General features: G+C 42.6%; 1 protein-coding gene across 1 annotated transcript in view; it reads right to left on the reverse strand.

The window, feature by feature from the left end:
* The window catches only part of NSF (N-ethylmaleimide sensitive factor, vesicle fusing ATPase), a 79,172-nt gene that overhangs the window by 5,385 nt on the left and 60,240 nt on the right, over nucleotides 1–13,547 (reverse strand). Inside the window, exons 18-19 of the mRNA XM_035347653.1 lie at nucleotides 5,040–5,174; nucleotides 4,163–4,276 (exon numbers count right to left, since the gene is read on the reverse strand). Coding sequence (XP_035203544.1) covers nucleotides 4,163–4,276; nucleotides 5,040–5,174 — 249 coding nt within the window. The remainder of the gene's footprint in view (nucleotides 1–4,162; nucleotides 4,277–5,039; nucleotides 5,175–13,547) is intronic.

The raw sequence follows: 13,547 nt of genomic DNA on the forward strand, positions 1-13,547 counted from the left end.
TGTTGATACTGACAGTAAAGATGTCCACTTCTAAAAGAAAGGACTTCCTCAGAGGAGTAACTCAAGTGGCAGACCACCAAGTCCCCAGACTTGACTTCTCACGTGATCTAAACTCTCAGGTTATCCATGAGAAAACTAGAAGAGCTGGGCAAATAAACTGCGAAGAAGAATTGCCTTGCTTGCAATACTCCAAAAACCAAAAATTATCATTCATGTTGGAGCCACAAGGGCCTGGTTCCCATAAACTGTTGACATAATATAGGCTGGTGAGATGGACATATCATGAAGGTCTGATATCATGAACTGTTATCATGAACATATCACGAAGGTCTGAATTCAGTGCTGACCCTGCTTTGATCTAGATGATATCCTAAGGCCCCTTCCAACCAGAATGATACTGTGATTCTAAGCATTCTGCAAGTCAAACCAGAGAAAACCAGCTTTGATGGCTGGAGGAACATCAATTCTCTCCCTAGACACCTGTACTCCATACAGAACCATCGCTGAGCAACAAAGACAAAATCTGTACAAGCATCCCAAATGTTAGGCTACCAATGCCAACAGTCTAGTGCCTAAAACAGTGCGTGAAGAGTCAAGACACTTTCTACAGGGGCCACAAAACCAGACAGCTTACTGAGTAAAGAGAAAACCTTTCACACCTCTGCCTGACCTGAGGAACCATGAAAACTGAGATGGAGCAAGGCATGACTTTTGGCCACCAACAAAAAGCCCGAAGCTGACAGAAAGACAACCTCACAAAGAACAGTTAAAGGCCCTGGCTCAATCCAAGATTTATCCCAGTGACCGACACGGGTCAGGAGTACTATTTGCCTGCAAAGAAGATGCAGGTAGATAGCGTAACCTTAGGAATCCATGGAATAGTCAGATAAACCCTCAAAACTCATCACAAGCTGGAAACGACAACAAAGGACCAATCCAATAGTTCTGTTTAAAAAAGAAAAAACAAAGAACACAACAACATAATCTGAGATGGGTCTATACAAATGAATCTCTTTATTACTAGAAAACGTGTGCTAAGGCCATCAGCTTCAGATTTACCAATGCCACCATTCCATCTTCTAGTCAAAGATGCTGCCCCCTCAACTCATTTCACTCAGACACAAGGAAGTGCCTATGGTAAAACACTGTCTATTATCTGTACTAACAGAACTCCTACAGAATCTTTTGGGAAGAACAGCATCCATCTGCCTACACAATATCTTGTCCAAAAGACTAAAGCATGGATCTGAAAGGCAGCTAAGACAAACTTGATCAAACAGCTAATTCAAAAAACACAGACACGAAAGCAAAAGGTTTATCTGTCCTGAGAGGAGCAGAAGATGGTGTCAACAGAGTGCAAAGGGGGTGCACTTTATTTATGACTTCATAAATCTTCAGTCACGAGAAGAAGAGGTTCTCCAGCAAGATGTGCATGCCCTTGGGTAGCACAGTACTCCTGTAAAGCGATCACAAAATCCAAACTCTTAATAGGTCTCAGTGTATTGTTTTGTATAACATACACTGTATTTTATGATCATTTTCAAAATAAATTCCCATGGATGTTAAAATAATCTAAGCTGTTTGTAATGCAAGCTTTATGCTAAACACAAGTTACCAAATCAGGAAATATTCAAGGTTCAAAAAGGGGCTTTCTGGAGAGCTGCCTGGCTCAGTCAGGTTCCTACTCCAAGAAGGAGCAAGACCTGACAATTAAATCCAAGAGCAACAGGATGGGCAGGCAAAATAAGCAGAAGGAACCAGTCCTCTAGCTGTGGAAAAGGAAGGCTCATGTATGCCGCAGCACCCCAGGGTAAGATTGCAGGGTGAGGCCAGAGTGAAGCTAAAGGGGCACCTGACAGCACTATTGAGAGGTCCACGTACAGCAGCCAAGGACACTTCTAAACTAAACTTTTCTGGATTCGCATGGCAGACCATGAGTGTATCCATTCATCAAACACTTCTTTTGAACAAGAACTTAACATCATTCCAGGACTCACAGTGTAAACAAGATGACCAAACCATGACATTAAATGCGAACAGCTCAACATTAAGGTAAACAGCAAAGTAAAACATTAGCACAGTTTGAAGGAAATCAAGCTGCCAAAAAGTGTGGGCTTACAAGGTTTGTAAACAAGGTAACAAAGCAACCCAAGGCATCAAAGCAATGCAGTGGTTTATGATACTCCAAGAAAAGATATTGATACTGAGAGAAGTTGAGCAAGATGTGACTTTTAAACAAACTGGAAATCATTTAAAACAGTGTAAGAATATCTACACATAGAACACGTTAGGTTCACTAGCCTAGTAAAACAAAAACACAGATTCAGTGACCACAGAGAAGGAAGGAAGGAAGACTATTTTTGCAAAGAATTAATTCACCATGGAACCTAGTCACTTGCATTTTGAGAAACACTGTCCATCACTTGGAATTTTTAAGGATCTCAGGTTTCTGATCTCTTTCTAAAAAGCTGTGTTCTAGCTCAGTGAAAAATCAAGTATCTCATTTAATAAAATCCTCCTTTCCTGGAAAAGCAGACCAAATTGGGTATTACGGTGGTAATATTCTTCTATTTAGTGACAGCCTGTATCTCTTTCCTGAATTAATAGCAGTTCTGAAGATAGAGGCATGTAAACAGCTCGGATCTTTCACAACAGAACATCTTTGTATCTAGCTTCCTCATACTATTCACCCAAATTGAACGTAGTAACGTAAGTCATGTCACTACCAGCCACCCATGTATAGTAACTTAGGTGGGTTACCAACCATCTATGCTGGCTGTAACAGCCCTTCCTCTTGTACTTCTTCCACATTTCAGCTTGAACACAGGGGTCCTGCCCATCTCCTCCCGGCCTGACTGGTCATGGGCTCATCTACAAAATTGTTATCTGGTTAAAAAAAAATGTACAACACCAGTTTACCTGTCTGCACTGCCCAGAGCCTGAAGACTCCCTGTCTACAGTGTCCTAGGTGTGCAGCCACAGGGCGATGCTGTGAACAAGTCTGGGGTAAGCATCTCCACCCACACACCAGATACACAACTGCCCACGGTTTACATAACCTTCACCTTCACTTTTGACAAAAACCAACACTTCAGGTCAGAGCAGCAAAAGAAAACGTCCCGCGTCAGAAGAAGGAATCCATTGTCAAGGCTAAGTGAAATGGACTGCAAGAGAGCCAGGCAGTCCCTGAGGCCTGCACCCCTTAAATACATTTAATACACGTGAGCAATGACTTACTGACTTGCCTGTAGGTATGGAATTAAAAGCCAAGGAAGAAGAGGAAAAAGTAATCTAGATAAATGACTTTATTCCCTGAGGTGACATCTAGTCAGAGCATATCCTTAGTGCTGTGCAAGTTTTAACAGAATTGTGAATAGTGAACAGAGGGATACATGACTTATATGCTGCTAAACTACATGCCTCTTAGCTTATGCTCAGCCTCTCCTAGGAAGATCTAAGGACAGTTCACTCAGCTGCACTAAATCCATTTGATGTGAAAAGAGAGCGTGTGAGGGGGGGGAGGACTCAGAAGGGCGCTGAAATGTCAGCCACAGAGGATTAGGGCTGCATGCTACACCCTCTCATTTTTAGCATGCATATACTGTCGAGCACAAGCTTGATGGCTGGCTTGCAGGCATAGATGATGGGTGCGGGGGAGGGTTAAGAGCTACATATTTCTACCCTCTGCAATTATTTTCTTTAAAGTGCTGAAAGTGGAAAATAAAGAGAAGAGCAGCTGAACAGCCTGACAGATTTATCTTCTTCAGGGAAAGAGCACATACACCTGCATAGGCACCTTTTTCTTAAAAAAAGGAGAAAAAACAACACGCAACACTAAGTGATTGCTATCTGCAAGCTTAGCATGCTGGGTGTAGAGAAGAAATTTCATGAAAGGTAAGTTAATCCAATCCCTCTAGTTGCCAGATGCTCTCCTCTGAAATGAAGCTCTAAACAGCCTGTAGGCACTGTGGTTTTTAAAGATCTCTCCATGGACCAAGACCTGGAGATTTCTTTGTTCTGAAAATTTCTTCTCACCAAAGCTCTTTTCTCAACCTATCCAAAGGTTCCCACCGCACAGCTGAAGAAGGAGTCTACAGACAAGCGGGAACCCCTGAGACTGCAGTATTTACCACACTCCTTCCTGGACCAGAAACATTCTTACTTGTAATGACATTTCTATCAGCATCAGCAGCTTCTTGATACCAATCCAAACAGGCTTCCCTTTGACGTTCTGTGCAATGGTGCTGCGCTCCTTGTCTTTGAAGTTACCCAGGAGCTGGAAAAACAAATAAATCAGGATACCGTCATTAGGAATAATGCTGCCTAAGTCAGGACAAAGCAAACAAGAAGCTAGTGTGCATTTTCTAGCTTAGAAGGACAATTTGTTGCAATGTCTTCCGACAAGGCACAACACTTAAATTCTTTTATTCCACAATTGTTCTTTTCATAGCATCTCTTATCGGCCAGTTACTTATTTGCTTTTATGACTCATTCCAGGATTTCTCCAGATTAGAGTCTAGAAGGAGCACAGTGGCTTAAGTCACAATAAGTTTTCAAACCCTCTGCAAGAGTGGTTTTATCTTTCAGGCTTTCGTGGTATTATCACGGCGCTAACAGGTTGCACAAAAGATTTGCCTGTTAAATTTATTTTAACAGCCTTCAATTTTCCCTACAATTACCTCTATGGCATAGAAAAAGCCATTTAGAACACAGATTTACAAAGAACCTGTATCTTCAGCACCAATCACCTTCATTTGACTTTCCAGTTCATGAAAGCTTAGCACCCTCCACTTTAAGTATCCCAATGATATTCACTAACCACTTCCATATCCTTCAGATCTTTGAATCCACTCCACAAACTTTTTTCCTAGATCTACTGTTCTCTCATTGTGCCTTCATTTATCATGAAAAAGTGATTCAGAGAAGCTTTATACTTGTTATGACACAGTTAAGTGGGACAGCATTCCTAAATGCAGATCTACCGGAAAATCATTCAATTCCCTCAAGTTTTGAGATTGTCATCCATTAACTTTTCTCACCTCCAAAGCCTCCATCAGCTGTTCCCCTGTTGCAATGTTGGGCACATGGATCGTGGTGCTGAAAGCATTCAACATTTCCATTTCCTGCAGGACATCTTTGCGACTGGTGGTTCCAATGATGAGAAGCTTGCGACCCTGTCCACACAGAGTAAGTATCACAAAAGGAGAAACAAAAGAAGAGAGGAACCAACCTTGGAAAGCTTCAGCTAAGAAAAAATAAAAATAGAAAATGGCCGTTTAAAAACACCACTTAAAATTAATAGCATCACATCTCCCGGCAAGTGGAAGTTGTCAACATCCACCATACAAGACTAGGATCAGATTCCAGAAGTCTGGAGTAATTGCACCAATGGAGTCCAAAAATCAAGGTACACAGAACCCACCAATACTCACAGCTTCCCTGTCTTACCTTTTCTGCTAAATTTGTCATTATAAATAGCTGAATCCTCATTAAATTTAAAAGCATGATTAAAGCTCCACTCCCAAAAGCTCAATTTCAGATGACTTCTCAGAGGATTATCCTCTCTCTTTTCCCCTCTTTTTCATTTTTATTTTTAAAGAAATCCTGTGGGTTTAGTGACAATCTCTGCCACTGTACTGACAGTTCCAATGGTTTTACAACTCACACTTTAATAGCAAAGCTTGCCACAAGTTCAGAAGACTTCTCATTGCCAGTGTGGTTGCATAAAAGGACAGTACTACGTCTGGCTGCCTCCAAGCTCAAACCAAGAGAGCACACACCAATCCCAAGCTGACCTGTGCAATAACAGGGTTTATAAATAACAGAGTTAGGGAGCAAAGAACAGAAAACATCAACTGCCAATAAAAATCAACTTCTGCTGGTCCATCCTGCGTATGCCACGTGAACGTCAGCACACAGTGCTCAGACACCGGCTGGTGATGGCTGATGGAAGGCTCTCGTTAGTGTATGAGCTGTCAGCGATCAGTCCAAGTCAGCACACAAAAAGCCCACAGGCTAAGAAGATGCCTTGCTGGCCCAGTATCCTTCTCGTTTGCTGTACAGAGGTTCAGCTGGTGCTCAGACCCAAAGAGCAAAGTTCCAGATTTGACTTTGGGACACAAAACATCTGTTCAGTGATTGTTAAAAAAAAGACGACAACAAAAAACCACCAACAAAAACTATCCCTAGAGAGCAAAGTGCTTTGCATTCCTTTGACAAAGGATAAAAACCTATTTAAACTTCATACATCTTTGATGAAGACCAGGCATCTTCACAGCCAGACAAATGCTTTTTCCCGGACCGCCACTGTATGTCACTGACCTTTTGTTTGGGCAGATTACGCTCCTGCTTTGGGTGATGGACAATGAGAAAGCCCCAGAACCGGTAACTAACTCAAGTGCTCACTTCAAGTCTGTTTTTAGCTCAAGACAGCACAAGGAAGAAATGTCTGGCAGGTTGAAACCAGAGCATGCCCCAGGTCACAGGCTTTGCACAAAGGCGCAGTCAGGGAAGCACAGTGCTCACACTGCTGTGCAGGAATCGCTGCCTACACCTCAGGAGGCACCGCGCTCAATTCAGTCACCTCTTTAGACAGAAACAACCTGAAAAGCCTAATGGGGAAAAGCAGCCAATTTGTGAGCTGACGAGAGAAATATCAGGTTTAAAACTGGGGAGCAGAGCAAGCAGAACAAGGCCTGAGTGTTCAAAAATACCTGTAGGGTGCCCTGAGCATATGACATCCACAGAAAGCGTGGCAAAGTACAACAGTTCGGCAGGCTGCTGCTTCTCCTCTGTTCTGCAGGTCTAAAGCTTTAAAACTGCATGTTTTGTTTCCTTTTTTATGGTCGTTCTATAGCCAGGGAAACATTTTTAAAGAAAAATATTTTATCGCTTTTACAAACTGGAGCCAGGTCTGAGCAATTCAGTAAGAATTGCATGCAACGATGACAAAACTATGCCCTCAGTGGAGAGTAAGCAAGGGGGATTTGAACCTATGCTGCTAAAAGGAGGACCTGAGGAACTACAAAACCCCCACCAGGTTCTTATTCTCAGCTGAAGAAGTCAGACTGAGCACAATAAATGATGCTCAGCAACAGACAAGCTTGTCACCTACACACACTGAAAATTTCAGTGGTCTTCATCTTTGGAAGGGTCCGGTAAAACAGACTTTAAATGCAGGCTTGGAAGCTGCATGAAATGAGTTCTCCAAGGACACTAAAATCCTCGTCCGATCATGCACCAAAGAAGTGTGATAACAGACACTACGGAGTGCCTCTGACATTTGCTCTGAAGTTACCACCCAAGGAAAAGGTTAAAAGGTGCCTTCCACTTGCTAAGATATACTTGGGATAACAGCACATGTGACAGCAGAACTGATGCATGTTTAAAATCTTCCATGAGAGGAATGCAGAAACAGAGCTTATCAGCAGATTTGATGGAGACAGTTTCATCTCAATTCTGATTTACTTTGCCTTCATGGCTGTTCTATAGCACACTGCCCTCGGTGTTTTTGTTCAATTTATAAATAATACTGACATATCTGATGTACGTGTCAGTAAAAATTATAAGCCCCATTAGGAGGAATCATAGAATCCTAGAATGGGTTGGGTTGGAAAGGACCCTAAAGCCCATCTAATTCCAACCCCTGCCCTGGGCAGGGCTCCCTGCCCCCAGCCCAGGCTGCCCCCAGCCCCATCCAGCCTGGCCTTGGGCACCTCCAGGGATGGGGCACCCCGGGCCTCACCACCCTCACAGTAAACAATTTCTGCCTAAATCTTGCTATCTTATTAAAAATTAAATAAAGCGTAACAAGACACATGTATGCTGTTAGGCACCTTCAAACAGTTTTCTCATTATACAGGTAAGTTACCAAGGGTACCAAGACACAACGGAAGTCAAAGATGGACTCCAGAACGGAACCAGGACCAGAAGATGCACCAGCCCCCTCTTGCAAAGCTATAGCACCAAGACTGATCTGCTTTACGAACTACAGCAGTTGTTTAAAAAAATGGTTTTTACTGCATGTGAAACCTACACAACTCCTGGAACAGCTTGGGTAAGGGCCATCTTAGTAACAGTTTCACATGGACTGTGAGCACTGTATGAAAAAAAAAAAAACACACAAAGAAAAACAAACAGCACAACAGAGGCTCAGCTGCACCCAGCCAGGCAGTTTCTGTTCCCAAAGTACAGCTAATAGCACGTGCGCTGTTCATGGCACAGCAGAGAAGACATTGGTCGAGGGAGTAACAAGCTCGCACATTACCTATGTGAAGGATGCTACCTGAGCAACTCCTACACAGATGAAACATACTTGGTGACACCAGAAATGGAGTCTCCATAGAAGTTTCATTAGAGACTAAAAGGTCTCACCAGAAGAGGACGTAAACGTTTAGAAAGAAGACATACATTTCTGTACGAAATGTAATCAGTGAGGCAAATTTACCTACTCTAACTTCAGGTTTCTACAGATGATTTCATTCTCTATGCTTCCTTTTTGTTGACGAAGCCCAGATGACACCTACCTCCTCCCAGAGCAGCTCTGGGCTCACACAGCAATCTGTTCTCTAAACAACTAGTGCAGCTGTAGCAAACCAAACTCGCTATGGCCACATTTATTCAGATGAATCCCAAGCTTGCTGTGAATCAGGCCAGCAGACAATTACTGGACACACAAAAATGACTCTGAGTGACTTATTACAGTTTAGGGAAGCCACTGGAATCGGTCATTGTGGCAAGTTCTGGGGAGGCGTCAGCTCAATGCCAAGCATTACTCAAAGTGCAAACACTTTAAAACTGTCAGAATGAGAAAAGAGAAAAACAGAAGTCATTATTCTACTGTGTGAATCCACGGTGCTCTGACTGCACAGACAGTATGCAATGCGTGTCATTTCAAACAGCACTGAGCTGGAGAAATCCGAGGAAAGCAATGAGGATACGGATAAACACGGAATAACTTCCAGAAATAGACTCTTGGTAAATTGACGGGGGAAGAGGGTAAACAGAGGTCTGTAAAATCAGCGGTGCTGCAGTGGAGGAGGTGAGGGGGTAAAACTGCTGTTTCTCATCATAAAAACTACACAGCACTACACAAAATCATCGTGCATCTGTTTTAAACCAAACAAAAGGATGGTCACTTTCACCATCCAGTTCCGTTCAACGCAAACGATACCAACGCAAAGAATGCAAAAGCATGCCAAGGTCCAAAAGTAACAGGACAAGTTAAGAGAGGGCTGATCCTTCCGCAGGTTTCACATACGACTGTTAGTATCCACGCTCAAGACCCACAGGTAGAAAACTCATCAGAACAGAGGGCTGAACTGCAAAACCATACTTCAAGTCTTTAACTGCTCCGCACAAAGCATGCGTTTTCCCTGCTTTCTTCAAAAGACACACTTCCACTTGCTACCTCTGAACTTCAACCACTGGAAAACCAGTTACTGTAAAACAAGCGTAATCTCTGCTGTACCAATTACTAAAAGAAAATTAAGTGTCAGGAGTCCCTTGTACTTTCCAAAGTTTCAGGCAACTTGCTCAGCAAACAACTGGGAAACCTACAAGTCAGAAATGTTTTGCCCCAGGCATTACCACGAAAGCATGCAGAGCCGTAAGGCCAAATTGTCAAAAGCTGACCTCAGCCAATTACTCTGCAGCGACAACCCACCACCACATAGCAGCAGATTTATTCTTGCTATGAAGATGCACTGCTGAACTGCCCCCGTTTTCAGAAATCTTAACTTTCCTGATCCTTAATTTCGACAGCAGCCATCGCAAAGGCCATGTGCCACGTTTGGCCTGTAGAAGATCAGGATTCAAGGTGAACTTCCAAAAATTAGGCCTAAATACCAGGTAAGAAGGAACTGGTTTTTCAACAGCTTAAGATCATTTGATTTCACGCTCATTATCGGGGCAGTTTTAGGACTAGTTCCTCCATTAATGGAGATGAGATACGAGCACGCGACCGAAGTCTGGATTCCTCCTGCCTGTTTTTAGGCAATAGAGGTGCCTCAGTTGGAAACCCAGGCTCCCTCCATACTGCTAAGGAGAACCCCAGCACGTAGATGTGCAACTTTCTAGAATGCAGTGGGGGCCAACTGGGGTAACCCCAGATTTCACCTCTCTCTGCTACACGGATTTTATCTGACTAAAGGACATAACCAGACAACTACGGCAGTCAAAGTTCAAAAAAGGGAGTAGTTTTCAATGACTACATTTTCAAGCATTATGAGATTGATTCTTCTAACTTAGTACTCACTTCCTAACAGGCACCAGACTATTGTATTGACTACCTGAGACAAACTAGATTATAAACCAATTTCATAGACTGCTACAAGCAAATGAAGTCCCAGCATGTCAGCAGAGTCTCAAATTACATCATTTCAGCACATCTCACCAGCCCCAGGCAAAGGGAGCTTAAAATACTCTACAGCCAAGTGCTGGTGGATACTGAAGTGCCTCCGTTGGATACTCATTGGCTGCTCACTCAACTTTGGCCCCTTCTATATTTTTAAGCATATGTTTTGAGATTCTTCACACGTAATGGGGGAAAATGCAGTCCCCCAGGTTTACAGGTGTAAGTGTAACATCTCTATTGATTGGAGTTGCTTCCAATTCACACCAAGTGATGTGGAATAGGGAATGTATGTGGGATTATATCAAACAAGGAGATTATTTTCCCCTTTCGCCCGTCAACTTTCATAAATCTGCAAAAGCCTCCTGTGTCCTGGAGAGGAAAGGGGCTGGGGGCCTCTGGGAGCAGTTGAAGGGCATCCACAAGACTGTTCGAGAGCATCTCGCTAAGCCAGACATTTCATAACACTGCACAAATTGTACGTCCAGCTTAGCGCGGGGATGCTGCAATGGTCTTTCACCCTTTGAGCCAATTGTTAGCTTTTCACAGGAACCAGCAGGGAAGCACATGTGAAACCTCTGTGGGGCTGGTGAGCGTCTCCATGCCTTGTGTGACTCTGCATGTAGATGAAGCAGCTTCGGCTTTCGGAGCTGCTGCTGCTTAGTTCTCAGAGAAGTCCTTTTCTCCCGCTTGGCTCCCCGCTGCGACAGTCCTTTTCAGTTTTTCTATCCCCCCCAGTCTCTTCTCCTGCACAACAGTGAAACTTGATTGAAATAAAGACCCAAGAGAACATGGTTTATTTTCTTCTCTTCAGTCCATTTTAGAAAAGCTTTTTAATTGGTTTAAAAAAAGATGCTAAACAAAATGCAATGTTTTTCAGTCTTCTTGAACGAGTAATAGATACCACTATTTAAGCATTGCTCAGAGGAACTAGCAGTCATGAGCAGTGACTGGGAATTTAAAGCAAAATGACAAACGTTTCTAATTTATTTTTTTAAAGTCTAACGTGTTTATCCCAAAACTTCTGCAAAGTACAAACAAGCTAGAAAAACAGAAGGTTCGAGTACGTGCCCTTCACACGGCACGTTAAAATAATATAGTTGCAATAAGAAGAGGGGAATCTGGGAAGCAGCTTTCATAAACCAATTTAACAGAGACATATACCTCAATGCATAATTAATAAGATATCATCCCAGAAATGCTCTTCTTACACACATAGCCTACAGTAATTGTAGGAAGCTGCTTGCACATTAAGTATACTCTGCAAGTGATGTGACAACACTGTGTGAATACATAATCTGGGCCACAAAGATGGGAGCAGCAAAGCTGCACTGCCGAACGCTCTCTGCTTCCCACTCATTCCTTGCTTCCACTTTCAACTGCTTTGTCGTTCCCATTCCTAAGCTTTTCAATTCACCTGCGTTCGCATTTTGGGCCCCTTCGACTACTGACAGAAAAGGAGGCCAGGTACTGCCTCCCCAGCACGTTGCCAACAAATCTCCCAGCACTGGGACACACATGGTGTATGGTGTGAGCCAGGACACTGTTTTTACAAGGAATAAGGAATGAACCTAAACCATGACCCCAGTCCCACGGAGATTTGCGTCGGTTTGACCTCATGGAGCAGGTTAGTACCACTGATGCTACTCATGTACATTTAAAGCATGTATCTGCATCTCAAATTACAACCAAAACCCTTGAAACCAGCCATTACTTCCAAATAAATTGCTCCCCAAGGGAACTAGTGATCTCAGAGGGAACTTAGAAGGGCAATGATTAACCAGCAGTATTATCTCCCTTGTGGGTTTCTCATTTGAGCTTAAAAGCCTTAAGAGTCTCCTTGCCCACATTCAATCTTTTTCACAATAAAGGTTCACAGCAGAAAACTCTTGGCCTTTTCCTGCATGAATCCACGCCTTATACACGGTTGTGGTTTTTTTTAAAATGAAAAAAATAATCCCCAGATGACATGATTATCACAGAGAGCTCACAAGAAACAAATATGCTAGAAAGAGCCCTATGATCAGAACGGCAAAACTAGGTCAGCACAAAAGGCCCTTCTAACCTCATGTCCGAATTTCTACAGTAGCCAATAGTGGGCACTTAAAAGAAAAGAAAAAAAAAAGCATCAATCAAACAGTGACATTTCCTCAGAAAACTCTCTACCCTCCAACAATTTATGGCTTAAGTCACCATAATATTGGCTGTCAACCCGAAGTCTTCCAGCCTTGAGGGCATTTCAAACATTGCAAAGTACAAATCTCTAGCAACATGCATAAACTTGGCAAATATCTGAGAGCTTCAAGCCCGGCATCCTCCTTTCAGGGAGGCTTGGGTGCCAACAAAAAGTGCAACTAAGCAGCAAAATACATTCAGAGGACAGTGATAAAATGGAAAGCCTAATATTGTAAGTTCCTTGGACTACTGAGCCAAATCATGTTCTATTTTTTGCTGCTGATCTAGGGGAACAATCGTTTCCTAGTATTATGGCAATACCTAGCAATAGGTCAATGATTACACGAGATTACAGCAATCAAAAACGGGGTTGTGCAGCTGCACACAGCCAGCTTTTCTGTTCCAACTTACATGATAACAGAATCGAAGTTTGATATTAGAGGCTTCACATGGCACAGACAGCTCCCTGGGAGAAATCTTTGTTCTCCCAGGTTGACAGCCACAAGAGGAACTTCAGGGCCTGTGGCATTACAATTTAGTTCAAAGTTCTAGATTTGAAAGGTCTTTTCACCAAACTATCTAATGAAAACAATACTCATGCATACGTAACTATTTCCAGGATATTAAAAATGACAAAAAAAGAGTTCAGCCAGGCTGTGTTTCTCTACTTTTACCTGACACCAACTTTCAAGGTTTTCCTGTTAGCATGTTACTTATTCATGCAGATACTTTCACACACAGCGCAGAATTCCAGTGAATGACAGGAAAAATGGCAGACAAAAAAGAAGCATCCCTCCATGCTTGTCTCATTCAGTGCAAGCTTCAGAAACATTATTGCTTCTGATGTTCTTAAATCTCATCAAGTTAGAAAGTACAAATTGACAGGGCCAGAAAGATGTAAAATCTTGAGCTTTACTCACCTTTTTTAATTAACACCTGATAATTTTGAATTAAGAACAAATTAAAACCCTAGCATCCACAATCAAACATTACTCAGAAATCAATTCTAAATAAGAAGGGA

Source organism: Oxyura jamaicensis, chromosome 27 (genome assembly GCF_011077185.1).
Source record: "Oxyura jamaicensis isolate SHBP4307 breed ruddy duck chromosome 27, BPBGC_Ojam_1.0, whole genome shotgun sequence".
Classification (NCBI taxonomy): Eukaryota; Metazoa; Chordata; class Aves; order Anseriformes; family Anatidae; genus Oxyura; species Oxyura jamaicensis.